Below are 26,239 nucleotides of genomic sequence, written 5' to 3'. Positions count from 1 at the left end.
GGCACATCCCCTTTAGTGTCCAACAAATTTTTGAACTGCTTTATCATGAACTGGTGCATGTTCCTGGAATGCAAAATGGTTTTAGTATTACACTGAGACAGAGATAATAAAGTCAGGGAAGTGCAGAACAGTCAGGTTTGGGATATAATTCGTGCAAATGATAAATATAAGCAAATGCTGGCTTATCCTTAGGTGTGGTTTCTCCAATTACAGCTTGATTTGATTTCCACCAGCGTGGGCCCCTGCCCATGTCTGGCCCTTCATCGCCTTCATGAGCCTGGCCTGCTGGCCTTGGGAAACAGCAGTTCAGAGGGTTACCTGTAGGTTGTATCCACACTCAGGTTGGCCGCAGCTAACTCTGATGGCGGTATCCACGCTGGTAAGGAGTTCCCGGCAACCCACTTGGTCCACTCAAACAAGCCTGGCTCTACACGAATCTTAAGGAGATTTTCTTGTTGTAAACCTTAAAAGTAAAATAAAGTGACAATGAAGGAAGCACCGTTATTCTCTTTCCTGCTGGATGCTGTATATACCTAAAGCAAAGTTAAAGCATGTAGGTTTTAACAAGGGTTTTTTTTTTTCCTAAGATTTATTTACTTATATGAGAGGCAGAGTTACAGATAGAGAGAGGGAGAGGTGGAGAGGAAGGTCTTCCATCCACTGGTTCACTCCCCAGATGGCTGTAACGGCCAGGGTTGGGCCCGTCTGAAGCCAGGAGCTTCTTCCAGGTCTCCCATGTGGGTGCAGGGGCCCAAGCACTTGGGCCGTCTTCCACTGCTTTCCCAGGCCATCAGCAGGGAGCTGGATCAGAAGTGGGGCAGCCGGGGCTCAACCTGGCACCCATGTGGGATGCCGGCACCACAGGTGGAGGCTTAACCCACTACACTATAGCCCCTGACAAGGGTTTTTAATTTTTGCATTACAAACACATAGGATTAATACCCCAGCCACACCTTCAGGGTGTATACCAGCTTTAAGTGGTGTTTTTATTTAAGAGAAAAAACCCACAAGTCATTATGCATGTAAGTTATTAAATTCTCTGTTACACTTCCTCCTTGTAAACTTCCATGACTGTCTCAACACGAAACGTCGGTCTCTTAGCATGCACTACTCTACAGCAGCTCACACTGCATTTGAGTATCACATAGAGTATTCATTTTATCTCAGAAAATGCAACATCGAGTACTTACAAGTACCAAAGCGTAAGTCCTGTGTTTTATCATAGAGGAATCACCCTCAAAGTGAGGACTGTCCCTTTATATTAGCTTAGTTCTCTTTGTATTACACCTAGCTCCAATATTCTATACTAATTTAATATATAAATAAATGCCTCTGGTGGTGAAGAGAAGGTTTACTTAAGGTCAAAGAATTGAAGGCTCATACTCAGTGCCAAATTCTTTGTTGCTTTGTCTGTTGCTGGCTCATTTGTTTGTACAAGTACTCAGTCCAACTCTGTTTCTTTCAGCTTTCCCTCCAGTGAAATAAGAACAGAGAACTCTGAAACTCAAACGTCCACGGATTGCAGGGTGAATGTGGATATCTATACAGTAATGATGCTTTTAAAGTCTTGGCAATGAACTGGAGAAACAAAGACAATTAGGACTTCCAGGAACGCCATTTCTGCTTTAACCAGAGGCAAATGACGGATCAGAGCAGTAGAAAACTACTCGACTATTTAAAAGCAAAGAAATGATCAAATTTTATTTACAGAGATATTTGCAAGCTTGCAACTCATGCAAGGGAGCTTTAAATCTCAAGAAAAATATTATTAGTGTATTTCCATTTATCTAGCACATGCTGCCTGAGTAGGATTTGGGGACATGTACGAGGTTGGTCATCTTCTGCGGGCATGCTTACTAAAAATTCCAGATTCAAAGCTCTCAACTGGCTTCTGTCCTAAGATGCCAAGTTAATCTAGATGTGGGGGCTGCCAAGAGACAGCGGGTGGACTAGTTCACTGTGTCAGCCTGCGAGTCCTACCTTTTAAGATATTGTGTGCAGTCTGGACACAGCGCAGAGATGGGGAGCAATAGACGTGATCAATAACGGTGTTGCTCTCCAGCAATGCCTCACCTGCAAAGGAAGCCCAAGAGAATCAGTCTGATGCACTTAACCAGCCTCCGCTGAGGCGGCGCCCACAGCCCCTGTAACGCTGCGGGGGCTCGTGCAGAGCCAGCAGTGTCAGCCTTGTTCCCAACAAAGCCCCCTGTCCGGGGTTCTATGGAAGGGGCCAACCAGCAGACTCCTTCTTGTCTTTTCCTTCTCTTATTTATTTATTTATTTATTTATTTATTTATTTATTTTTTTGACAGGCAGAGTGGACAGTGAGAGAGAGAGACAGAGAGAAAGGTCTTCCTTTGCCGTTGGTTCACCCTCCAATGGCCGCCGCGGCTGGTGCGCTGTGGCCGGCGCACCGCGCTGATCCGATGGCAGGAGCCAGGTGCTTCTCCTGGTCTCCCATGGGGGGCAGGGCCCAAGTACTTGGGCCATCCTCCACTGCACTCCCTGGCCACAGCAGAGAGCTGGCCTGGAAGAGGGGCAACTGGGACAGAATCCGGCGTCCCGACCGGGACTAGAACCCGGTGTGCCGGCGCCACAAGGCGGAGGATTAGCCTAGTGAGCTGCAGTGCCGGCCTTTTCCTTCTCTTTTCTCTGATGTCAACAGGTGGCAGAACATCCATCTAGGAGACACCTAGAAATGGGATCCTCTCTGACCTCCATCTAGAGCTGAGAGGCTTACACGGTGAGGATCACACCTCTAATTTAATTTAATTCTGGTTAGCCAAAACTCTCAACTTCTTCTGTTCTTGAATACCAGATGTAAATCCCGACATGTGATCCTCCAACATTCTCATCTTGGTTTCTACTTCTTTTTTTTTTTTTTTCCCTGCTGGATGAGGTCCAAACACCTGAATAGAGTGATCAAGGTCTTCCGTGAGCTTGGGTTTATCGAACTTTGCAGCCCCATCCTTGGCCTGCCTCACAATTTAGGCCCAGAGACAAGACACCTGTTTCCCCCGCACTACTGACCCTCCCATCTCTGAAACTTCATTCAGGTCGTCCTTTTCTCCGAGTGCGTCGCCCTCCTTCCTTGCCCAGCTCACTTCTACCTCAGGCCCCAGCCCACTCCCTTCCTCCTCGTGTCTTTTTTGGTATGTGTTCCCTTACTACGTGCAGAACTCTGTGACTGAGAAAGGCACATTGTATGATAGTTACACAGGTTCATTTCTCTGGTGGGGGCTTGCACTTGGCCTAGTACCTTGCACAAAAGAAATGATCAATAAATATCTGTTAAATGACTGAACAGGACAAGGCCTGGTCCTGCATAGCAGATATGGAATGCAGCTTTAAAGACCAGAGCTTCTTTGGATAGTAGTTGGCCCCTGTATATTCAGCAACTGTGGGGTTCCCTCCTCCTGCTCTGCCTGGCCTTCTTACAGCTGTGTTGGCAGTGGCTGCTGTCTTGGTCTGCTACACCAGTGATGACACTAAACCCAGCCTGATTTCCCCATCACTGGATCATACACTCCTCAATAAGGACCACAGTTTGTTCACTTTGGTTAACCATGCTAGTGCTAAGCCCAGGGTCTTGAAACTAACGGTTATGCAATACATCCCTTTAGCATTGAGGACATGTGTTAGTTGTAGGGAAGTTACAGAAACCCCCAGGAAGTGTCTTGTATGCCCATGGGGATTAGTCTTTCTGTAGCAGCCAGGAAGGGCATGGCAGTCACGTCGGGACACTTGCCCACTAGTCTCGCTTGCATGCATCCAAACACAGTGATTGGAGCGTCTTTCTCATAATCCCGGAATCCACCACTCCGCTGAGGTAAGCTGTGAGGCATGTTCAGGTTGGTGCGTATGTAGCGGCCTGGAAAAGAAAGGGCAGACCAAGGCGACATGAATTTCTTGCTTCCCCAAGACTCCCCGTGCTGATCCTGACACCCCCTCCTTCCAACTGTCAGCTCGTATTGAGGCTGACACAGTTTCTTTGGTGGATAGACTCAGAATCCACTCTCCCATTCTGCTGTCAAAAGTGACAAGACAGAGTTTCTAAGTGACAATCACAAGCAGACCCTAAAGAGCAGGTTGCACTCTAATGGACCCTCCCCATCTTAAATGCTGCTCCTGGGAGCGTGACGCCAAAGGAGCTGGACTGATTTAATGGAGGCAACCCTGGCCACAGAATCGTGACATGTCTCTGAGGTTGATGTCGCTATATGATTGTGGGTGAGACATCTACCTTTTTTAGTACTTAGTGCCCCAGTTTGTGGAGTGGGAAAAAGAACACTAACCACTTCCCCTAAACTCAAGACCATCAGGAAGGATTTACCGATTAGTCATTTTCCACAGCACACAAACCTGTAAATGACTCCATCTATTCTAGATAAACGTAGCTTGACTCTGCCCCCTAGAGGCAGTACTGGGTATATTCCGCTGAGCAGGCCGGCCCACTCCTTACCTTTGGCGTCAAAGCACTGGGACAGCCAGTACTTCCCAAACACAACGTCCATCCTCTCTCCGTGCCGACACACAAAAAGGCATCGCTTTTGGGGGCCAGGCTGGCTGTTGACTCTGAGAGGCTACAGGGAAAGAAAAGGCTTAGAGTGAGGGAACATGGGAGCCGATTTCCCAACGAGTTGAGCTTCGGTACAAGATCTGCCAAGCCATGACTTGGACAAGTCCCTCAAGTGCCTTGGATGTAGGTTGGCTCGTCTGTAAAAATGAAGACAGTAAGTCGCATCCCAGAGACCTCCCAGGTTTTTTGGAGGCTCACACGAGATAAACAGCTTTGTGAAGCAAGAAGGGTTATGAAAATTGTATTCTTATTATTGCATGGCTGCAATTGTTAGTAGGAACAGCCAATAGGTGGAGTCTTCAAGAAGTTCACGAAACATGCGTGTTATGAAAGCATCACACACGGATTTTAAAAAACTGTGAACTGAAACAAACTTATCTTCTACTTCCACTTTCCATGAATTTTTGGAACCACCCTCAGGCTAACGCATAAAGACCATGTGAGTTACAGCTCAGAGTAAAATTAGCCCTTCATGTAGACAAGCCATTTAGTGAGATGCTTCCTCCCACAAAGTTGGTGCTGCATCAACTTCATGGAGAGAGCACCTCTATGATTGCAATGTTCTTGTCTTACCTCTAAGGTGCGTGGCTCGGCCCACGCAGTCCTTTGGGTCTGCTCCAGCCATGAGGCGCTGGTTTGCCTATGCTCACCACCACACGGGGGCTGTCATCTGACCCATACATTGTGGTGTCCCCAGAAATGACTCTGGGAGGACAGCTCTGGATGATGACGTAGACACGGATGGCCAGAGGCATGTCCAAACGACTTTGGCTTCTGTGCCTTTTACAGGTTTTACATTGCTTGTTGATACAGTCAGCTTCCATGTCTCTTTTCTGCTGTTCCCTAATTCCAACCCTGGGCTCCAGTGAAAGTACCCTACAGTCCTTATCTTCAACACATTTGAGCTTTTAACTTGCTGTTGGCTATTCAACCACTTTTCCCTCACCCCTTGCATGTCCAACCTTTCTTGCAAAGGCTAACATATACTGAGCATTCACTACATGCCAGTTCTTGTACCAATGATCTTATTTGATTATTTCCTTTATTCTTTACAACAAGCTTCAAAATACAAAGGTACTTAAAAAGGATGTAGCGATAGAAAAGGTAAGTTTATTCTGGTGCAAAAAGTTTTTGAAATTTATGCATAGGAAGGGTTTTCCACAAGTTTGGGGATATTATGCATTCTGACAAAAATTATGCATAGATTTCAATACTTTTTGCAGCAAAATAAACTTGTAATTTCAGTTCCCCACCACTTCAGGAAGTACCCTTGTAGATAAAAGCATGGACATTATTCCTGTTAGAGATAAGTATCCTTCGCTTCTCTCTGGGGAAGAACCTTCTTCACCAGCTTAGACTCAAGTGCTAATGGTTATTGTGAGTATCATTCATCTACGTCTCCCTAGCTAAGAGACGTCCTCCCTAGGAGACCGGGGACCCTCTGGGGACAGTGAGAGCAATGCCCACCCTCCCTCGTTAGACTGCAGGGTGTGAGCTGACATCGCTTACCTGCATCGGCTGACAGATGATGGTGAGGGCTGCCGTCTCCCCCAGTCCCTGGTCCTCATACTGCCGCCTTTCCAATACGCTGTCCCCAAAGGTGAGCGAGCTGGATGATGTTGTATTTAAGATGGAGTACGAACTGCAGAGGAAGACGAGGACGATGTTAACTGCTTTGGCCCAGAGTCATCCACACTTCATCCTGGGCTCAGCAGGAGCGTGGGAGTCACACACAGTTCTGGGCTGTGCTAAGGTCACCTCTGGAGGGGGACACCTTGTTTCCTACTGAAGCCTTGCAGTTAATAAATTAGCAGGAGATGGATTTCTGCACTGAGAACAGACACATTCTTCCCTCTGGGTAGGGAGAGAGTCCAATGATTTTGTGCTTATTGGGATGCCACAGGCATGCTGGCACCAAAGGCATGTTAAAGAATAATGAGGTATCAATTATGTACCACTGTTTCCAGCTAGTTTTCTGGTTCAAAAGAAATAAACAATTCCTGCTGCCTTTCATCTTTCCCATGGTAATTTCCATCTGAAGTGAAGAATGAGAGGGAAGATTTTTACTGTCTCCATGACTTTGCCCATGGCTCCTGATGGTCAAGGAAACTTCATGGCCATTATCCCCTATTCTACCCTTTTCAGTCTCCAAACACCATTCCCCATCTCAGCGGCACCTCCAAGATGATTAAAGACAGAATTATTCCAGAAGAGACTGTTCTCAGCAGATGTTCCGAGCTGCGAGCCAAGACCTCTCATTTCAGGCTGAACCACTCTAACTCACGAAGCCCAAGAGAGATCTTGCTGCAAGGGAAGCAGTTAAAATGTGCCACTTTTACATTACGGTGAAGAGTACGATCTCCATAAAGCAGCAGCTAATGAATGTTGCTGTTTAAGGATGGTTGCTGGGCAAATCCAAAGACCCGCTATCACTGGATGGAGTCCAGGGGGAGCACTGACATTTCAGAGCCCTCGCTCCTTTACCACCTGCGCACAGTCCAGTTTGCCAAGCCTAGGCCTGGGTCGTGTGTGTTGACTCAGCAGTAATCCGTCCAGGTTAGCACCTGGTCTAGATGATTCATTTCTAACAAAGAATAATTCATATTTTATTTTGGAAAATAATTTTTCATATTCATCAACACAATGAAACTAACTGGTTGTTAGGAAAAATTTTTTTTCCAAAATTAAATAATTTTAATATTTGAGCATTCAGTTACTCTAAGAAGCAGCCTTTTTTGAGTAAAAATGATAGACTAATTTTATTTGCTTATTTATTATTAAATTTTTTATTTGAAAAGCAGAGTTACAGCAAGAGGCAGAGAGAGAGAGAGAGAGAGATCTTCCATTTGTTGCTAGTTCACTCCCCTAATGGCTGCAACAGCCAGGGATGGACCAGGCTAAAGCAAGGAGCCTGGAACTCCAACTGGGGCTCCCATGTAGGTACAGGGGCCCAAGTGCACATTAGCATGGAGCTGGATTGGAAGAGGAGCAGCTGAGGCTAAACCCATGCTCCTATGGGATGCCGGTGTCAAGCAGGCAGTGGCTTAACCTGCCATGCCACAATACTGGCCCCAGACTAATTGCACTTGTAAACAAAGGTGTCAGAAACCTTATACACTGGAAGCGATTTTCAGCCCTAGTACATAATGGGACTTTTAAAAAGTACTCACGCTGGGCCCTACCCCTCATAGATTGTGACTCAGTCATTTTGGATAGAAATTGTAGTTTAACAAAGCTGCATCAGTAAGTCTGATGTGCAGCCAGATGAAACCTTTTATGGGAAATTTTGAGTACGTGTAGCCCAAGGAAATCTTGTGCCACGCACATAGCTTAATAAGCTAGCTGTTCTCCTTTCTTTTAAACTGATATCCTCTCAAACATCAGACATTAAAACCAATCCAGCTTTCTTGTCTGATTCATCAAAGCTTCAGGGTTTAGGATGGCTGGCTCTGGAGGGATGCTGACAAACTGCTGTACATGGCTCCCGTGTCTTCACTTTATTACAGCTGGGATGGCACCAGTAGGACCCCTTCTCTCCCTCCTAGAGCTCACTTGATAAGGAGAATGCCAGCCTCCTTCCCACCCTGTCACTGCCATCAAGCGACCTGACTCACTCTGAGACAGCTTGGGCTGTCACTTCCAATAAGACAATAGGCAGACACTTCATGCTGGCAGCAAGGGAGGGAGGGAGCTCAGCCTGGTACCCAGAACCTCTTTCCAAGCACTGGCGAGATGCTGGCTCCTCCCTGGAACACAGTGGGCCTGTGGTGAGCCCAGAGGGTTGGGCGGCTCACCCCATGGCAGAGGATGTAACTGGGGCTTCTCAGAGCTAGGCAAGATACTCCAGCAGGATGTCGAGAAAGCCATTCTTAGGAGGGACTCAGAACTGAACAGCAGGGGGTTGTGTCCCTGCTTGCTGCCTGAATCCCTGTGCAACTTCCCCTCCAGCCAGGAGCTCACAGCTCCAGCACCCTGAGGCTGTCTCGCTGGGTTCTGCCTGCTTGAGTCACTTCCGCTTCTGGGATTAAATATAGTTAGGACAGTGCAGCTCATTTGCAGGATCATGTTGTGGGAGAGACATTGGATTGGATGAGCAGGTAAATGGGGACAGTAAACATGAGATAGAAAGAAATAATCATAACACTAATGGGTGTTTTGCATTCAGGGCTGTTGCATACCCAACACTGACCGCGGAGAGCTGAGCCAGCCCTTTTACCGCTGTCTTCACAACCCTACGTGGTAAGTGCATTATTATCTCCATTTTATAGATGAGCAAACAGAGGCTCACAGAGGTCCTGTCATTTGGCCAAGGTGTTGCAGCTGGCAAATGGAAAGTTAGGGCTTGAATCCAAGACTGTTGGAATCAAAACTCAAATGACAGCGTTCCAGCACCGAACGCCAGTATTTCCCCACTCTCAGCAGCAGAGTTGGCTGTGCAAGCTGGCAGCTTACTTGCAGACATGGCTGCCAGGGAACTAACATCACCAGTAATCACTCAGAATAAAAGGAGTTGACATGAAGACCTCCCTGTGATCCACTGCTCCAGGTCACGTAGGTTTGTCCATGCTTCGACTGCGTTCTAACTTAGGGAAGAGTGGGGTTGCGTGGAGAGATCAGAAAGGGGTTAGCAGGGTTTCTCATGTATACTCTTCACCCACATATAACCCTATTTTTAAAAATAATTAATAAAGTTCTTATTTTTAGAAAATGTTAATTTTAATTTCACCTATTTGAAAGGCAGAGCGACAGCATAGGGGGTGGGGAAGAGAGATACTCCATCTGGTGTTTCACTCCCCCAAATGCCTGCAGCAGCCAGGGCTGGGCCAGGCCAAAGCCAGGAGTCCAGAGCCCCACCTGGGTCTCCCACATGGGAGGCAGGGGCCCGAGTATTTGAATCATCATCTGCTGCCTCCCAGCGTGTGCATTAACAGGATGCTGGATCACAAATGGAGTAGCTGGGGCTCTACTATTGGCTGCAGGTATCCCAGGCCTCAGCTTAACCCACTGTGCCACAATGCCTGCTCCAGCCCTACTTTTAAGAATGGGATCTGGGGCTGTGATTTGTCAGGCAAACAGTCTTTCAGGTCTCAGTTCATTCACACAGTCACGTGTCACTTAGCAATGGGGATGTGCTCTAAGCTCTGCAGCATTGTGTGAACATCACAGACTGCTTCTGCAGGCTAAGATGGCTACGAGGCTGCCCCGCACACAGTCTTAAAGGGACCCCCTGTGGTCTATGCGGTCTGTTACGTGGCGCATGACTGCATTTTGCTTTACTCATTTTGATAGGCACAAAGCGATGACTTTGGAAATCCAAAGTATGTGTTTTGTTCTTCAGAAACATTTCTGAAAAAGCAAATATTTGGGGAACATAAGGCAGCTTTGATTCCCTAATTAGCACCACCAAAGAGTGATGTTTACGGGATGCAGTGGAGGGTTCCCTGCAGGGAAGAGGAACTGCTGAGGTGTGTGGGGAGGTGTTACGAAGAAGGAGAATGTTCCTTCCATTTGGGGTTTAGTCTGTGTGCTTGCTGCTCACCAGAGTAGGGAACCTCTGCGTTCTCCTTCCAGGTAAAACACTCACTGAAGCCATGCCTGTCTGCTTCTCATTTGTGATGGTCTTTGTTCAGGGCTTCTGCCTCCCAGTCGTCTGCACGTGGTGGAAACGACAGGGAGGAGAAACAGGCCAGCAGGCACGCCGTGGCTGGATGCCCGGAGCATGCCAGGGAAGGGCTGGCATTGAGATGCTTGGATTAAGAAAGAGAAGACACGTCTTTTGTTTCTGTTTTCTCTAGTGGGATGAAACAGCCCATACAGCAGAGTCCGCGCTGACCATGGGCCCAGTATGGGTTGAGGGCGAAACGGCAGTAAGGGACAGGTGGGAAGCTGTCAGGGGGCCATGTGCTCTATTTCCACGTTGGCAGGGTCTCCTTACCTTAGGTCACGGTCTGAGCCATGTAAGCACACATGTGCCAAGTCTGAGGACTTGCTCAGTGTCACCAAGCAGGCGAATATGGTCACAGTGCCTGACCTGCAAACTCCTTTCACTGTTGGTCTGGCTGGCATGGCAGCCATCTTTGTAGCTGCTTTGGGGAGTCAGCCCACTCTAGTAATGACCCAGAACAAGACAGGCAGGGGCCCTAAGGCAGAGAAGTCTTACCACTGGTGGGGACACTACACGCTGGCCAGAAGAAGTGAACCCCCAAGGAGCCCGGTTTTGTCCCTGGTTAGGATCCCAGGTAGACAACTACATCAAATGGGACAGGCAGAGTGAAGAAAGCAATCCACTTCCCATTTCCCCCAGTGCCTCCTGTCTCTGTGTTTTCTGGACCTCTGGAACCAGAAGAGCTTTCTTCCCCATGGACCCCATTTGACGGTGACAGCTGTCCTGTATGCCCAGGAGCAAGGCTGTTTCCCCACCACCTCTTCCACGTCTGCCATAGCAGGAAGAAGGTCTGCATCTGCTTACCCATGGAATATCCAGGTGCTGCATTCGTCAGCCTTGGTAATGTAGTTCTCGGGCAGGAGTCCAGAGCAGCCAGTGGTTAAGGAGGTGCCATAGAGCCAGCCCTCGCTGGTGCTGGTCTGCTCCATGGGAGACATGAAGATGAAGTCCCCTGGGACCAGCTCCAGCTCGTCATCATTCTGGGGGGTGTAGGGGTAGATCACCTGTAAAGTCTGAAATCAGAAGGGACGATGAGTGAGACCCACAGCCAGGACTGTGTGTTGGGTGTGACCAGTGCACACCTCCAGCTGTGGACGTGCACAGGAGCCCCTGGGGTGTGCAAGCCCCGGACACACTTGGACTCGGATCAGTAAGCATTTGTTCTCTTTCCGGGGTTTTGCAGGTGGACGCTTGGTACTGCTTCATGGCCCCAGACTTTCCTCCAGCCCATGTCTCCATTTCCCATCAGGATTCAGGTATGGTTTTTGGAAATCCATCTAAAAGCCCAGTCAACTGCTACGCAATTGAATTGGACCTCATTTCCCCAGCACCATCTGCTGGCGCAGGCACTGTAATAGATGCTTGGAACCCAACTCACAGATAGTCAGTCTTCCCTATGGGGTGACAGAGGGACCACAAGGAGAGCTGCTCCTAGGGGATGGGTTAGGGTGTGGAGTGCTCCCCTTCTTATGAATCAAGACATGGTTCCTGCCCTCACTGAGCAGTTTTAACAAAGACCTTGGGGAAGAGTGGCCTTCATAGACATCAAGGTGTGTGTCAGCGTAAAGCCAGCCATCAGCAGCCAGCAAGGAGCAGACCTCATGTTCCTTCTCTGGGTTCAGAAAAAGCCCCCAGGACCAACCACAGGCCATGGCACCCAGCTGATTATTCATTTTTTTCCCCTTTCTTTCCTGATGTATGTGAACACCACAGGCAGCCTAAAGGTATTATAGAAAACATTTATTTTATTATTTTTATTTATTTACTTCTTTTATTATTATTATTTTATTTTATTAACAGTGGAACACTTCAATAGTAAGGAAAATATTTCCTATTCACAAGGGATCCAACATGGAGAATACTTTAATTGCTTTTCCTAAGATCCCAAAGAGCCTAATATTCTGGTTCTGACCTCCAGATTTAAGTTTGCTTGGTTTGTTTTCTCATCTAAGAAATAGTGTCTGGCTTGTAAGAGTTAAATGAGACAATCTAAGAGAAGGTCCTTGTATACAGCAGGAGCATAATTATTTCTAGAGGCACTTGACTTCCCAGGTGCCAGCCTTCCTTCTAGCCCACCCTACCCCCCAGGTAGGTCTGTGAGTTACGAAGCTTGCTGGTGTCAAGGTCATACACAGAACACTTTCCAAAGTTTGCTTCTGGAAATCTCTAATAAAAAGAGCCAATAAAATGTGATTTTTATCACAGGATGAAATTAATAATGCACAGAAATCATTTACACCACTGAATTTCACTGATTTCCCTTTTATGGAGGTTGCCTATTCTGCCCTCCCCCCATTCTTACTCCAGTATCTTTCCTTTTTTTTTTTTTTAAAGAATTATTTTATTTATTTGAAAGAGTTACAGAGAGAGGTAGAGACAGAGAGAGAGGTCTTCCATCAGCTGGTTCACTCCCCAAATGACCGCAATGGCCAGAGCTGAGCTGATCTGAAGCCAGGAGCCAGGAGCTTCTGGGTCTCCCACATTGGGTGCAGGGGCCCAAGGACTTGGCCCATCTTCTACTGCTTTCCCAGGCCATAGCAGAGAGCTGGATCAGAAGAGGAGCAGGCCGGCGCCGTGGCTCAATAGGCTAATCCTCCACCTTGCGGCGCCGGCACACCAGGTTCTAGTCCCGGTCAGGGCGCCGGATTCTGTCCCGGTTGCCCCTCTTCCAGGCCAGCTCTCTGCTATGGCCAGGGAGTGCAGTGGAGGATGGCCCAGGTGCTTGGGCCCTGCACCCCATGGGAGACCAGGAAAAGCACCTGGATCCTGGCTCCTGCCATCGGATCAGCGTGGTGCGCCGGCTGCAGCGGCGGCCATTGGAGGGTGAACCAACGGCAAAGGAAGACCTTTCTCTCTGTCTCTCTCTCTCACTGTCCACTCTGCCTGTCAAAAAAAAAAAAATAAAAAAAAAAAAGAAGAGGAGCAGCCGGGACTAGAACCGGCACCCATATGGGATGCCTGCACTGCAGGCTGGGGCTTTAACCCACTGGGCCACAGCGCCAGCCCCTTCAGTATCTTTCAGTTCTAGATCTTTCTGTGATCTGATCATGTCTCCCTCCTTCTGTCCCTCTGCTTCACACACACTCGAACCACTCTTCCAAGCACACCAGAGGATTTTCAGTTAGAGTGTTAAAGCCAATTAAAGGGAAAAAAATGCACAAGAAATCTATTAAATCTCAGTTCTGGGAATGTAATGGTCCAGGCAGAGCAACATTACTTTCCCTGGGACAGGGTGGAGAGAGACAGCGAGGGATGGGGGACAAGTCTCAACCCTGCTGCTCAGATCCCCAAGCACGGCGGTCTCAGCCAGCCAGGCCGCTGGTTCAGTGCCGCCTGAGACCCTCGGTGCGACTTCAGAGAACCCCGCATCCATCCTATTGCAGAAAGGGGGGTCTGCTAAGAGATCCCCAGGGCAACAGGAGCATGGAGAAAGGTTCAAGACAACACGTACTAGGCACAGAGCAGTTGAACAGGAAGCGCCTTTGATTTACTGCAGGATCAGACAGAGAATTACGGCGCGGCAGCACATCTAAGGTTCCATCTAGGAGCCACGTGCCCCCCTCCTTTCCTCCTCCCCAAAAGCAGACACGGAAATTCAGCCTTCGTTTCAGGGATACGAGGACGCGTGGCTGCTGAGTGGCACCTGCTGCCTTTGCAGCCCTCTTTGTTCCTCGGAACCGGAATGGGTGTTGTGCTTACCCTCCGAGGGATATTACTCTAGGGCCTTTCCAGAATCCTCCCGGGTAGTTGTCACAAAACCCTGGCACCATTTTACAGGGAACGCAACCAAGGACTGGAGAGTTACACAAGCTGTCCAAGGGAATCTACTGCCAAATCCATGGAGCCAGGTGTGCTAGGCTACCGAATTTACGCTTTTTGGAGTACCTTGCCCTTCTTCTAGATGGCTACTGCTTGGCATATGGAACTCGTAGGGCCCAATGTCATCCTTCACGCCACCACACATTTGCCTGAAGTGCAAATAGGCACATGGAAGTCCAAATCCACTGAGAAACCTAAACAGGGGAGGAGTCGGACCTTGGAGTGACCTAGGTGTCACTGTGCCTTGCTGAGTGTCCTTGTCTAGGCCACTTGCCTCCTCTGGACATCTGGTCCCTCACTGGGACAATCAATCAAACCTGCCTCCTGGGGATGGGTGGGGGGGGGGTGGGGAGGGGGAGAAAAAGGCAAAAGGTTTGCATATGCAGAAGGCTCAGGCAAGACCAGAAGACCTCAGAGGGAGAGGGCTCGTGGAAAGAGGCCAAGGAGAGCTTGACCAGAAGGAAGTGGCAAGAAATGAATTTTGCAAATCAGAGATAAAAGAGGCCAACTTATTTTTAGAAAATAATTCATGCGGGTGCTTGTTGCCTCCTTCCCTCCGTGCCAGTTGAGCAGAATGTGGGTCAGGCAGAAAAGCAATTACCCTTTGAGCTAACTGGAGGGCAGTGTTGATTGGAGGCTATGCCTTGTAAAATTCCACTCCACCTGCCTCCTCTTAGAAAGGTGACTTCTCGGGGGCATCTGCGCACAACCTTGGCCTTTTAAAACTTTGCCTCCACAAGGAGTCCAGTGGACATCTCTCTTGTTATCATTAGGGCTCATCTCAGACAATTCCGGAAGTCAGCACTCTTAGGACCAGACACAGACTGCTTCATGCATCTCTACAGAAACCTGCAATCAGATGGGTCCTGGGGAAGGGTTAGATGACACCAGCACAACCGGGCAAAGCTCGTGTCCCGCACGCTCACGTGGGGCTGCGCCCGGCCCTGCCTCTTTGACTCCTGGATTGGCTTCTCCCAGCACTTGCAAAATGACAATGAGGTTGCCTTGTCTCAAGCCTAAGATTCTGTTTTTCATATTTAAAAAACCCTGAAAGATAGGCTGAAAAGCTGTGTCAACTAACAAAAAGATTCGTTCATTTGCTGTTGGAAAACCGAGAAGTAACTGTAAGTAATACTTAACAAATAAAGTTAAACTGAAAGACAAATTTTCCGCTGGACTACAGTAGTCCTCCTTATCCATGGGGGATACATTCCAGGATCCCCAGAGGATTCCTGAAACCACAGATAGTCCTGAATCCTACGAACACTAGGATTTTTCCTATACATACACAGCTCTGATATTAGATTATGAATCAGACACAGTAAGAGATGAACAACATCTACTAAAAGAATAGAACAATTATGGCAATACGTTGTAACAGAAGTTATTTAAAACTTATACATTATTGGGGCTGGTGCTGTGGTGTAGCAAGTAAATTTGCTGCCTGTGGCGCTGGCACTCCATGTGGGCGCCAGTTCAGGTCCCGGCTGCTCCTCTTCAGATCCAGCTCTCTGCTATGGCCTGGGAAAGCCAGTGCTTGGGCCCCTGCCCCCACACGGGGGACCTGGAAGAAGCTCCTGGCTCCGGGCTTCAGACTGACCCAGCTTCAGTGTTGCAGCCATTTGGGAGTGAACCAGTGGATGGAAAACCTTTCTCTGTGTCTCTCCCTCTGTCTGTTAACTCTACCTTTCAAATAAATAAATAAATAAATAAATAAATCTTGTAAAAAAAGAGCCAGAGTTCTGTTAAGTAGAACTTTAAAAACATACATTATTTATTTCTGGAACATTCCATTTACTATTTCCAGACTGTGCTTGACCACAGGTAACTGAAGCCTCAGAAAACACAACTGCAGATAAGGGGGTGTGATGGTATGGGGTCTTAGTTTACATGGGTTGCCCACCTTTAGTGGTCAAAATAACTGGGCTCTGACTTCAGGTGTGGTCCTAAATTGCTATTTCACTTGGGGTTGGCCAATTTATCTCTTTTCATCTTGGCTTGAGCGCAAAGCTGATTCCCTTGGAAGAAGGATGCTTGGATCATGCCAGTGTTCCTGCCTGCAGTGGGGGACAGCTGTCGGGCTCTCTTGACACCATGACATGCAGACTCACAGTGGTTCGTCCAAGTTCACCTTTCTTGCATGTCTGTCCTCTCGCCCCCACGAATTCTGATCTCCTTAAGGACAGGATCACATTTTAAAATTCTAGTAGGTTCCATGTTGTCTCAAATGCCACAGCTACTCAGCCAATATCTGTGGATCATTAGTTATAGGATTTGTGTGTGTGTGTGTGTGTATTCTTCAGCTCACCTAAGGTCAGGATGATGTCTTCTACTAACACCATGAGTTTACATAATATTCAAATGTTTCTCCCACATATTTGTCATCTCTTCTTCAACTTCATTTCTCTATTACTCCAGTCAGGTTGGCAGACAGAACATGGAGATGTTACTCAGATGAACCCTTGGGACCAGAGAGTTGGGAGGCTTACAGCATCCCAGTGAGTCAGGCACAGCCCGTGCAAAACTCTGGCTGCCTGCCCCCGGCCAAGTGTTTGCTTCTCTGCTGCTCTTGCTGCCTGTCTCCCTGCACCAGTGAGCAGCAAGCACTCACTCCCGGTTCTGACTCCAGCCCTGCACCCAGCAGCTTCGGGAGCCACGCAGACATTACCTCGTGGTTAGCAAATCGGATGTCCCGAGAGAATATGGTGGCCACCCAGTCGCACCCGAGTTTGACATCAATGTTCTGGGCTAGCTTCTCCAGGGTGGGTAGGTGGCTGGCTTGGAAGTGGTAAGCCAGGGTCACGTGCAGCTGCTTCTTGTGAGGTTCCACATGCACTTCTGGAAGGAGGAAGACAAACGTCAGTTACTAGGATGTGCCAATCACCGCAATGGTGGCGAAGGTCCCAAATAACAAAGAAGAGAATCCACTGGTGACACAAAAACTGTCTTCTTTACAGCTGCAGAATCAGGGGGAGTGGGCGACAGAGCCAGACTCAGTGCCCTGTTTGAGAGGTGACTTTCCTGCAGGAGCTGGGATGGGCTGAGGGTGCACCCTTGTTGGGCTGACGCCTCCTCACAACAGCTGACGCTGGCACTGGGACCTAAGGGGATGAGATAGCTCCTGTAGAAACCGACTCCCAGGGTTGCATTGTCTAATATTTGAATCAGATCTCTTAGCTTCTGGATCATTAGAAAAATGAGGGGAGAAGAGAGACATTTTCAAAGATTAAAACAAGGTTTCTCAGGAGCCCTGGGGCCACAAGGTTGGTTGTTGTAAGGGACTGTGCTGTGCATGATAGGGTGGTTAGCGGTGTCCCTGGCCTCTGCTCATTTGAGGCCTCAACCCTCCACCTCAAGTTGTGACAACTGGAAATGACCCCACACACTGCCAACTGTCCCTGGGGGACACACCCACTGTTGGTTGAGAACTGCTGGCTGAACTTGTGCAGGTTGTTAATTCAAGACCTCTGACAAGACAGACAAACCTACCCCCAGGAGAGCATGGTCTTTATCAGTCTTTAGTCTTTGAAATGAGGGAGACTCTGTTGTGTGAGCTGAGAAAGGAAAGAAGATGCATCTAGAAGAAATCAGTGAACTTGAGAAATTAAGGGGACTGGGCAAGTGCCACGGAGAATTAGTGGCCTCGATGCAAGTAGAAGTTGGGCCTTTGGCTTTAAGTGGTTTTCTCTTAGGCTGCATTTTCCTCTGCATTCATTTTTCTCTTGCATGAGCCAGGTCTCTTGTTTATGGTCTACCTCTTCTCAGCATGCCATAATAAGCATTTTCGGTACTTGTTAAATGAACAAATACAGATGGGTAAACCTTCTTATGCCACCTAGACCGGAGGATGACACTAGGTCTACTTTCTGAAGGAATACAGGAATGCCAACAACTCCACAATCACCAGGCAGAAATTCTAGGGCAAAGACCCGATGACCTGCTGTTCACATTCAGATCGGCCTTAGCGGGCAGAGCCGCTCACTTCTCCACGTCACCACCAGGGGGTGTCACAGAAGCAGAGCGATGAAGAGATTTTTGGAGCGGGGCTGGCTTTTCCCCCTTTCCTATTGGAAAGCTGGGGCTTTGGCTGCCCGTTAGCCCACTTGTACTCTCAGAACCTGCAGGAGTCCTGGCTGAGACCGCCCGTCTGATCTGTGAAGGATTTGGGTTTTGTGGCTACAACACCAGTTCCGGTTCTCGTGGAGATGTAGTGGTTCTGACAGGGGCTACTGTGGGTTGAAAACAAGTCATTTCCTCGAGGTTGAGGGATAAGAACAGGAAATCATTTGCCTATTATGTTATTTCTCTGCTATTCTGCGCGTTTGAAATGTCAGGCTGCACTCAAGTCAGAGAGCAGCGAGCAGTCCCTGTGGGAGAAGGGGTGCCTGGGTGGGGTGGGCTAAGGAAGTCTGTCTCAAGTACAGAAGGCCTCGTAAGGGCCTGGAGCTCCTTCTGAGCACAGAGACCCCTCCGTCGTCCTGCAGTGATGCTGGGCCTCAACCCCACTCACAGGGTCCTGAGCCCCACGCCGTGCTTTTCACAAAAGGAGGAACGCAAAGCCCAAGGGTCCAAGTGGGCAATAAACAGCAGTAAGGCAATGGCAGGGAATGCGTGCACCAAGAGCCGGGGCAGCGAGGAGCCAATCGTCTGTCTTTGTTCTGCTCTCGCCCCTCTCCAGAATCACGGGTAGGGGCAGGCCCCGGGTCCCCTCCTGCTTTGCATTCCATGTGCCGCTTGCACGGTGCCGACTTCCTCTGCTCCCGGGCTGTCCTCCTGCTGCCCACCCCCGGAAGGCTCCTGCCTCCATTTTCCCAGTTCCTCTTCTGTACGTGCCATAGCTTATCTCTTCCCAGCGCTCTGCAAGTACACAGGGCTTCCCAACCGTGCCTCTGCTCAGGAGAAACGACTTCTTACCTTCTTCTCGGTTGAATTCCTTGTGGATAAACACATCATAGGTGCCCCGTAGATGCCTGCTGGTTGCGCTTCCATTCTAGAGGGGGCTGCCCAGGGATTGTCTGTGTGTCCCACAGCATAAGGGTCTCAGTGGACACAGTGAGCTCTCTGCCCCTGGGTCAGACAGGTCAGCCCTACAAGCTCTTCCTCTTCACCCCCCGCTACCCCCACCCCAGGAGCTATTCCAGTGATGGGCAATTTCAGTTGATTTGAACCAAGGCTTTATAAGACAAGAGCAAGGGACATCTTCAAGGGATGGAGTTTGGGGACTGACTTTTGAGGCTTAGGGGCCTGTCTGATTCAGCAAGTTCATAGATATTGGCTCAATGGATTTTATTATGATTTAATAGGAAGGGTTTCAATCTCCTCTCTGTCCAATGCCATGCCCTGAGCAAAGCCCTGGGTCCTCACGGGGTGAATGGGGAGGCTCGGCTTTGCACCTGCCTGGGTGGGATTTTCAGAAGAAAAGGACAGTCCTTGATTCTGAACTTGGAGGATCCTTCAACGTGATCGGTTATCTGTGTACCTTCAGCTGTTAGGGTTAAGTAAGCCTTGGACAGTCTGTCCAGGTTAGAGGAACAGGAGTTTTAGTGTTTTTACAAGCGAGCCAAGAGCTGTGGCTTGCGTGTCTCAGTGCGAGTGCCCATTTCTGCAGGACCCTGTACCTCCAGCCTCCAGCTCGCTCCCCCACAATGACTTCTCGGCCCTTCCCTTCTGAACTCTTTGGTTATCAATGTGCAGGGCTGGGCTGGCAGCCGCGCGGGCTCACCGGTTTTGGACGCGGCCTCCGCAGCAAAGTCAGCAGCAAATTTCTTGAGGACCTCGGCGCTGTCTTCCTTCACGAAGAGACCGATGAAGTTGGAGGAGGTGTAGAGCTCCAGGGGCAGCGGGGCGGAGAACTTACACTTCCAGCGGCTGACCGTGGTCTGCAGGGCCTCCCCCAGCGCGTCCACCTTGCTGTCCTCACACTGGCAGGTGAAAACAAGCAGGTGTTTGTGAGACACTGGGCATCTTCCGCCGAGAGACTGCAGGCTGATGGTGCAATCGCTGAACTGTCCCTACTGTCTGTGAGGTGGCAGGAGGGCTGCAGGCTCCAACTGACCCAACTGGGACCTACACCGGGAAAGCACCACCCTCTCCCTCCGTCCCTACTCTGAGCTCAGCCCTTTGGGCCCCCTAACAATACGGAACGACTGACTGGTCCAGCAGAAGACAAGGAAAGGGACGGGGAGATGCTGGTCCAAGGCCACACAATGCCAGTTAGGAGCAGCTCAGGAGAGCTGTTGCACACTCTGGTGATAACAGATAATAGCAATGTACTGCACACACCTGAAAACTGCTAAGAGAGTAGATTTTAATTTTTTTTTTACACCACAAATAAGCAGATGAGGTAGTACATATTAATTAGCTTGATCTAGCCATTCTACAGAACATGCATATATCAAACCATTATGTTGTACATCATAAATATAAGAGGACTTTGAAAAGTTCATGGAAAACATGCACTATCTTTTTAAAAAAGAAATTATTTATTTGAGAAGCAGGAGAGAGAGAGGGAGAGAGCGAGAGAGGGAGAGAGAGAGCGAGAGCACTCCCCCGTCTTCTGGCTCATTTTCCAGATGTTTTCAATAGCCGGGACTGGCTTGGGGTGAAACCGGGACCTGGGAACTCAATCCGGGATTCCTGTATGAGAGGCAGGGACCCAACTGCTTGAGCCATTACCACTGCCTCCCAGGGTCTGCATGAGCAGGAAGCTGGAGCCAGGCATCATACCCAGGCTCTCTGATATAGGATGAGGGCATCTTAGCTTCTAGGCTAAATGCCTGCCAGTGAATTATATATTTTTTAAAGATTTATTTTATTTATTTGAAAGGCAGAGAGAGAAAAGGAGAGAGATGCAGAGGTGTGTGTGTGGGGAGAGAGAGAGAGAGAGAGAGAGATATTTTCCATCCACTGGTTCATTATCCAAATGGCTGCAATGACTGGGGCTGGGCCAGGCTGAAGCCAGGAGCCAGGAGTTTCTTCTGAGTCTCCCATATGGGTGCAGGGGCCCAAGGACTTGGGTCATCTGCTGCTGCATTCCTAAATGCATTAGCAGGGAGCTGAGTTGGAAGTGGAGCAACCAGGACATGGACTGGCACCCATATTGGGATGCTAGGGTTGCAGGCAGTGGCTTAACCTGCGTCACCACAATGCTGGCTCCTGAATTATCTTTTAATTCCATTTTCCATGAATCTCCCATTATATAGCTATATGGTTCTTATTTGTCAATTAAAAAACAAGTTCTCTTTACTTTGAAGCAAGCAAACAAAAACCAGGAGGAGGACGTGACAGGAAGCCGCCCAGCCTCCCAGGATAAATTGCTGTGTGTTTTGTGTTGTTTTGCGCCATTTGTACTTTTTCTGTTCCTCTGAGGTGATCAAAAGTTGTCTCTTCTCCCGCCCCCACGATGCTTGGGGAGAAGGAGGCTCAGGGAGCTGGGACAACCTCCTCCCCTCCTCAGCACACTGAAGAAACAATGAGCATCTCGAAAACTCTGAGTGTTTTTGAGAAGGATCCTGGGATGACTAAGAGGAAGTGCTAATCACTTTAATTTTCATAGTCAATGGCAAAAGAGAAGGTGTTAGGAACATTTTTTTTTTTTTTTAACTTAGCAGTGAGCAAGCGAGCGAGAGATGTAGTACATCTGGAAAAAACAAAGCAACATGTTTTTCAAAAATTGTCTTAAAGTGCCACCGTTCTGCTCTGTCTTGAATGTGTGTGGGTAAATCAACTCCTCTTCTGTGAGCGTGGAGAGCCCAAGTAGATGCAATGCATTCACACTAATTACAGTGAGGAGGATTTAATTTGGTCATTGAATGAGCTTTCTGACAGCTCAGATTACAGACCAGGGAACTGCGACAGGTGAAAGAGATGTTGGCTTTCTCTAGAAAGATCTATTGGGGAAAAGCCGTAAGGCCAGCAATGCATCTCCTACCTATAGATGACACTGCTGGCTCCTGGCTGTCTCTTAGCTTCTACTCTTCCCTTATTCCAAAGAGTGGAGAGGGCAGATGATAGGGTGAAGCCAGAGGATGATTCTGGCTGCTGACCCATGTGCTACTCAGAGTCCTGGCTGATCCCTAGGAGCTCATGGTCACCCTACTACTACAGCAAACCTGGGAGAAGAGGCTCAGCAGATGTAAAGAAAGAGGAATGCAAGTGAGACCTACCCTGGACCAATGGATCCCAGGGAGGTCCCTGGGATCCCAGGACCAATGGATCCCAGGGAGGTCCCTCCAGGCCTGGGAGCCCCTGACTGTTTTGCCCCTCTCCTGAATGGCTAAGTCTTGCTCCAGGTCCTGAGAGGCCAGCTGGGATGCTGGCAGCCAGGCTCCTTGGAGGGTGGGGGACAGCTACTCACCATAAAGAACTGACAGAGAGTGATGTGGGGGAAGATGTTGTGTGCCTTGTTCTTCCCGCAGATCTGCTTTGACTGCTGCCAAAAGTCCGACAGCTTCTGTGCCAAGGGGCCGGTGGGGCGGAGGTAGAGGACATATTCCCGGGGCAGGGGGTCATCCAGGAAGGGGTCGCCGACGTGGGAGAACAACCTGGAAGATTAACCATGGAAGCCTCGCTTGACAATAATGAAGGGAAGGAAGTACTGCACGAGACAGAACCACCATCCTTGTGTTCCACAACCCGAATTGCGCCCGGATGGGTTTGCATTCGGGCTTTTAAGATCTGCCCCTTCATGAAGCTCGCACTTGGTAACCAACTTTCAGATGCACAACTTCTGTTCTGCTGGTTGTCGTTGGCTCCTCATCCCACACCTCCCTAAAAAGAGCCCAGAGCTGCTCTCCAGGAAGCATCCTCGGATAAACTCTAAATCCTTTACTGCTGCTAGTGCAGTTCCAAGGCATGCTGTGGCCCAGTTCAGTCTGAGATTAAACCCATGCACCTTCAGAGATAAGAGAAGCCCCCAGGAAGGCCGCCCTGGGTAGTGCTGTCCTGGAAGGTGAGTGGGTCTTCTCCTAGGCTCACTTTCCCAGCATCCCCACACCTATAGTGAATTTGTAAGTGGCCGGAGGGGGCAGATGCTGGGAGAAGGGTTCTCTTGGAAAGACTGGATTTCTTCACACAGCTCCAGAGAGAAGCACACCCTGGATCCAGGGCTTATAGCACAGTCTTGGGTTCATCTCCCCTCCCCCTGTCCAAGGGTCCCTTAGACAAAGACTGCACACCCCCACTCATCCACACACACTCACAGCTAATTACATGCTCTTTTCTCTATTTATTTATTTCATACCAACCAGTCACATGCCGCCTGAACACTTCTTCCTCCTGTGGATGCCAAGGCTTTTTGTCTGGAAGAAGAAAGCAAAATTCTATTATTAGTATTTTTAGCTTCCTCTCCCTGCAGTGGCAAGAGTTGAGCGTGAAGGAGGCACCATCAAAGCCATAGTCCACTCGTGTTCCCCTGATGCAGGGGAGACCCCAGCGGCAGGCTTCCCCTCAAGGGCCAGATCAAGGCACACGGAAGTTAGGACTTGTAATTAATTTCCATGTTATTAGCATTGGATTTGCATGTAGCCCAACAACCCATGAAGTCTACTTTCAGCGGTTTTCACATTAGAGTTTTATTTTTGCTTCCCTCAAAGGTTCACGTCTTGGTTTTTCTTCCTTCCTCTTCACCCACTCCTTCCTACTGACCCAGATCCCCTTACAGGGCGGATTCTTGTCTGCAGCCCTGAGACAGAGTGGGTTTGGCAGTGGTGCTGCTGGTTATTGAGACAAGGGGCTGAATGCCCACCAGGACAGCTGGGTTTGGATCAGCTCACCGTCTCCCTCTACCTCTCCCTCAGCAACAGCAGCAGCAGCAGCAATAATAACCCCAAGGTGGATCTATTGTGTCTAACTATTTTCCAGACAGGTTTGGGCACGAGTAGTACCAGGGGAAAGAGTCCGACCAGAGTGGAGAAGCTCCCGATCCCATGTCCGGAGAAACGGCTCAAAGCCCTCCTAGCAGTGGATCAGGGGGCCTTGTGCACAAGCCTACAAGGGAAGTTCTGAACTTTTTAGAAAAGTCACCAAGAGCCAGCTTGTTCTGGGTTTGCATCTGGCTTTGCTACTCATCCACGCTTTCACTCATTCATGCTTACGTTTATTCCGTAATCACCTCTCAGATCTCAATGATTTTGCTAGCACTGTGCTGGGTTCTGGGAATACAGTAATGAATAAGACTTACACGATCCCTGTCCTCATGGGATTTTCAGTCAAGCAGGCATTAATGAGCTTGTACGGCTCATTATTATTATTATTATTTAATGACATTGGTAGTAAGTGCAATGGAGGAGAAGCACAGGGAACCATTAGAACATAGGACAGGGCGATCTAACTTGGTTTAAGGGGCCAGAGAGGCTGCATGGAGGAAGGGGCATTTCAAGTGAGACCTGAGGGGCCGGTGCTGTGGTGCAGTGGGTTAATGCCCTGGCCTGAAGCACTGGCATCCCATATGGGCACCAGTTCTAGTCCCGGCTGCTCCACTTCCCATCCAGCTCTCTGCTGTGGCCTGGGAAAGCAGCAGAAGATGGCCCAAGTCCTTGGGCCCCTGCACCCACATGGGAGACCTGGAGGAAGCTCCTGGCTCCTGGCTTCGGATTGGCACAGCTCCGGCCACTGTGGCCAACTGGGGAATGAACCATTGGATGGAAGACCCCTCTCTCTCTCTCTCTCTCTCTCTATCTCTCTCTCCCTCTCCCCTCACTGTGTAACTCTGACTTTCAAATAAATAAATAAATCTTAAAAAAAAAAAGTGAGACCTGAAGGATGTTGCTTATCTGGATCTGTGGGGGTGGAGCCCCCAGTACATCTACCCTCAGTGAACTGTAAACGTTAAATAAAATGATGAACAACAGGAGCCTTGGACAGGGCCTAACACATTGTAGATAATCCACAAATGGTCATGCTCTTCCCTGTAAACCACACTGACACAGGGCCCTTGGGAGGGAGAGGAGAAGGGCGAGATTTCAAATTGACCAGACACTCTTTGCAGGCGTCCTCATCCCGACAGGCTGCTGAGCCCAACTCCTCCGTCCTTTCCCTACTTCCCTGTGGAGCCGTCAGAGTTATTAAAATCACAGGGTCAGGTGGGGAGGGCCCTCAGAGAGTCTCATTTCCTTGTTTGACACAAGGGAAAACTCAGGGGGGAAAGACGTAGAGAAGGCAGCTGGGCTAAGGTGATGGAGGAGGGGAGGCCAGGCCCTGTCGCCTGGTTCCACAGCCGAAAGAGAAGTCAAAGATCTTCCTTTTCCCCTGTAGAAACCCGAGCACTGGGACCAAATGATCAGGACCAGAAATCCATCCTGCGAATGAGAACAGCCCTGGAAAAGACAAGGCCACTTACAGTAAATGAAGTCATGGAGAAGTCAGACAGGCTCCTGGGTCCCCTTGGAACAGAAGCTGGTACGCAAAAGGCCAGGAGCGACAACAGAGAAACCCACACATCACCCCCACCTTGACAAGGTGCTTAATTGGTGCGAGCTGCAGCCCCGTCTGTCTCTGCCTGCTTGCTAGACACCTCGTGCTTTTCCGCACGGAAACCTTGCTCCCACAAAAGAACGCAAACCACGATCTGTCAGAGGCTGGGATCTCTGGGGGATTCAATTCACCAAAAAAAGGGACTCATTGTTCTAAAAACAATTGGAAATAGGAAAACTCATTTATGGCAAGACAATGTGCTATTTATATAAAGCATGCAATTTCTTTTTTCTATGCCCCTCCTTCATGAAATATATCCAACTCAAATTTCATTTGTTTCTTCTGAGGCACTAAGGGTATCCTCTAAAAATGAGAGATCTAATTAAGTTTTGGTCTCCGTAATGCACAAGACATGTTTTGGAAAGGGTTCAAAGAAAAAAATTGAGAAAGATAATTAAAGATTTGTTTGCAATAAGGCTACGATAAAAGGTTAAGGAAATCCAAACTCTTCTTGTAGAAGATAAGTCCAAGAGGGCCTCAATTTTGTGAAAGGTAATCGTATCAGCCACACACCTTTTCCACTTCTGGGCCAGCCAAAATAAAATAAGCTTTGCTTACAGCACAGTGAGCTCATGTTAGGTGTCAGAAAGAACATTCTGGAAGTAACATGTTTTACAGCTGTATTTTTTTAGAAGTTCACAGAAACTCCTGAAACACAGGAGTGCGATTCCCTAGGCAGGAGGCAGAAGGAAGAGCCAAATGCC

At 48.8% G+C, this 26,239-nt stretch overlaps 1 protein-coding gene across 2 annotated transcripts in view; it reads right to left on the bottom strand.

The window, feature by feature from the left end:
• Window positions 1-26,239, bottom strand: part of UBASH3B (ubiquitin associated and SH3 domain containing B) — a 146,089-nt gene that overhangs the window by 12,020 nt on the left and 107,830 nt on the right. Inside the window, exons 2-11 of one of the 2 annotated variants that reach the window (XM_070047431.2) lie at window positions 23,305-23,362; window positions 22,420-22,606; window positions 19,786-19,984; window positions 16,732-16,901; window positions 11,049-11,257; window positions 6,089-6,221; window positions 4,463-4,583; window positions 3,749-3,871; window positions 1,981-2,073; window positions 319-463 (exon numbers count right to left, since the gene is read on the bottom strand). In XM_070047431.2, coding sequence (XP_069903532.1) covers window positions 319-463; window positions 1,981-2,073; window positions 3,749-3,871; window positions 4,463-4,583; window positions 6,089-6,221; window positions 11,049-11,257; window positions 16,732-16,901; window positions 19,786-19,984; window positions 22,420-22,422 — 1,196 coding nt within the window. In that variant the 5' untranslated portion in view covers window positions 22,423-22,606; window positions 23,305-23,362. The remainder of the gene's footprint in view (window positions 1-318; window positions 464-1,980; window positions 2,074-3,748; window positions 3,872-4,462; window positions 4,584-6,088; window positions 6,222-11,048; window positions 11,258-16,731; window positions 16,902-19,785; window positions 19,985-22,419; window positions 22,607-23,304; window positions 23,363-26,239) is intronic. The other variant, XM_008260390.5, reaches the window with a different exon arrangement.

This window comes from Oryctolagus cuniculus, chromosome 1, assembly GCF_051225735.1.
Source record: "Oryctolagus cuniculus isolate XC-2025 breed Fujian yellow rabbit chromosome 1, ASM5122573v1, whole genome shotgun sequence".
Lineage (NCBI taxonomy): Eukaryota > Metazoa > Chordata > Mammalia > Lagomorpha > Leporidae > Oryctolagus > Oryctolagus cuniculus.
The sequence above is the reverse complement of the archived record's forward strand: the minus strand, read 5'-3'. Positions and strand labels throughout refer to the sequence as shown.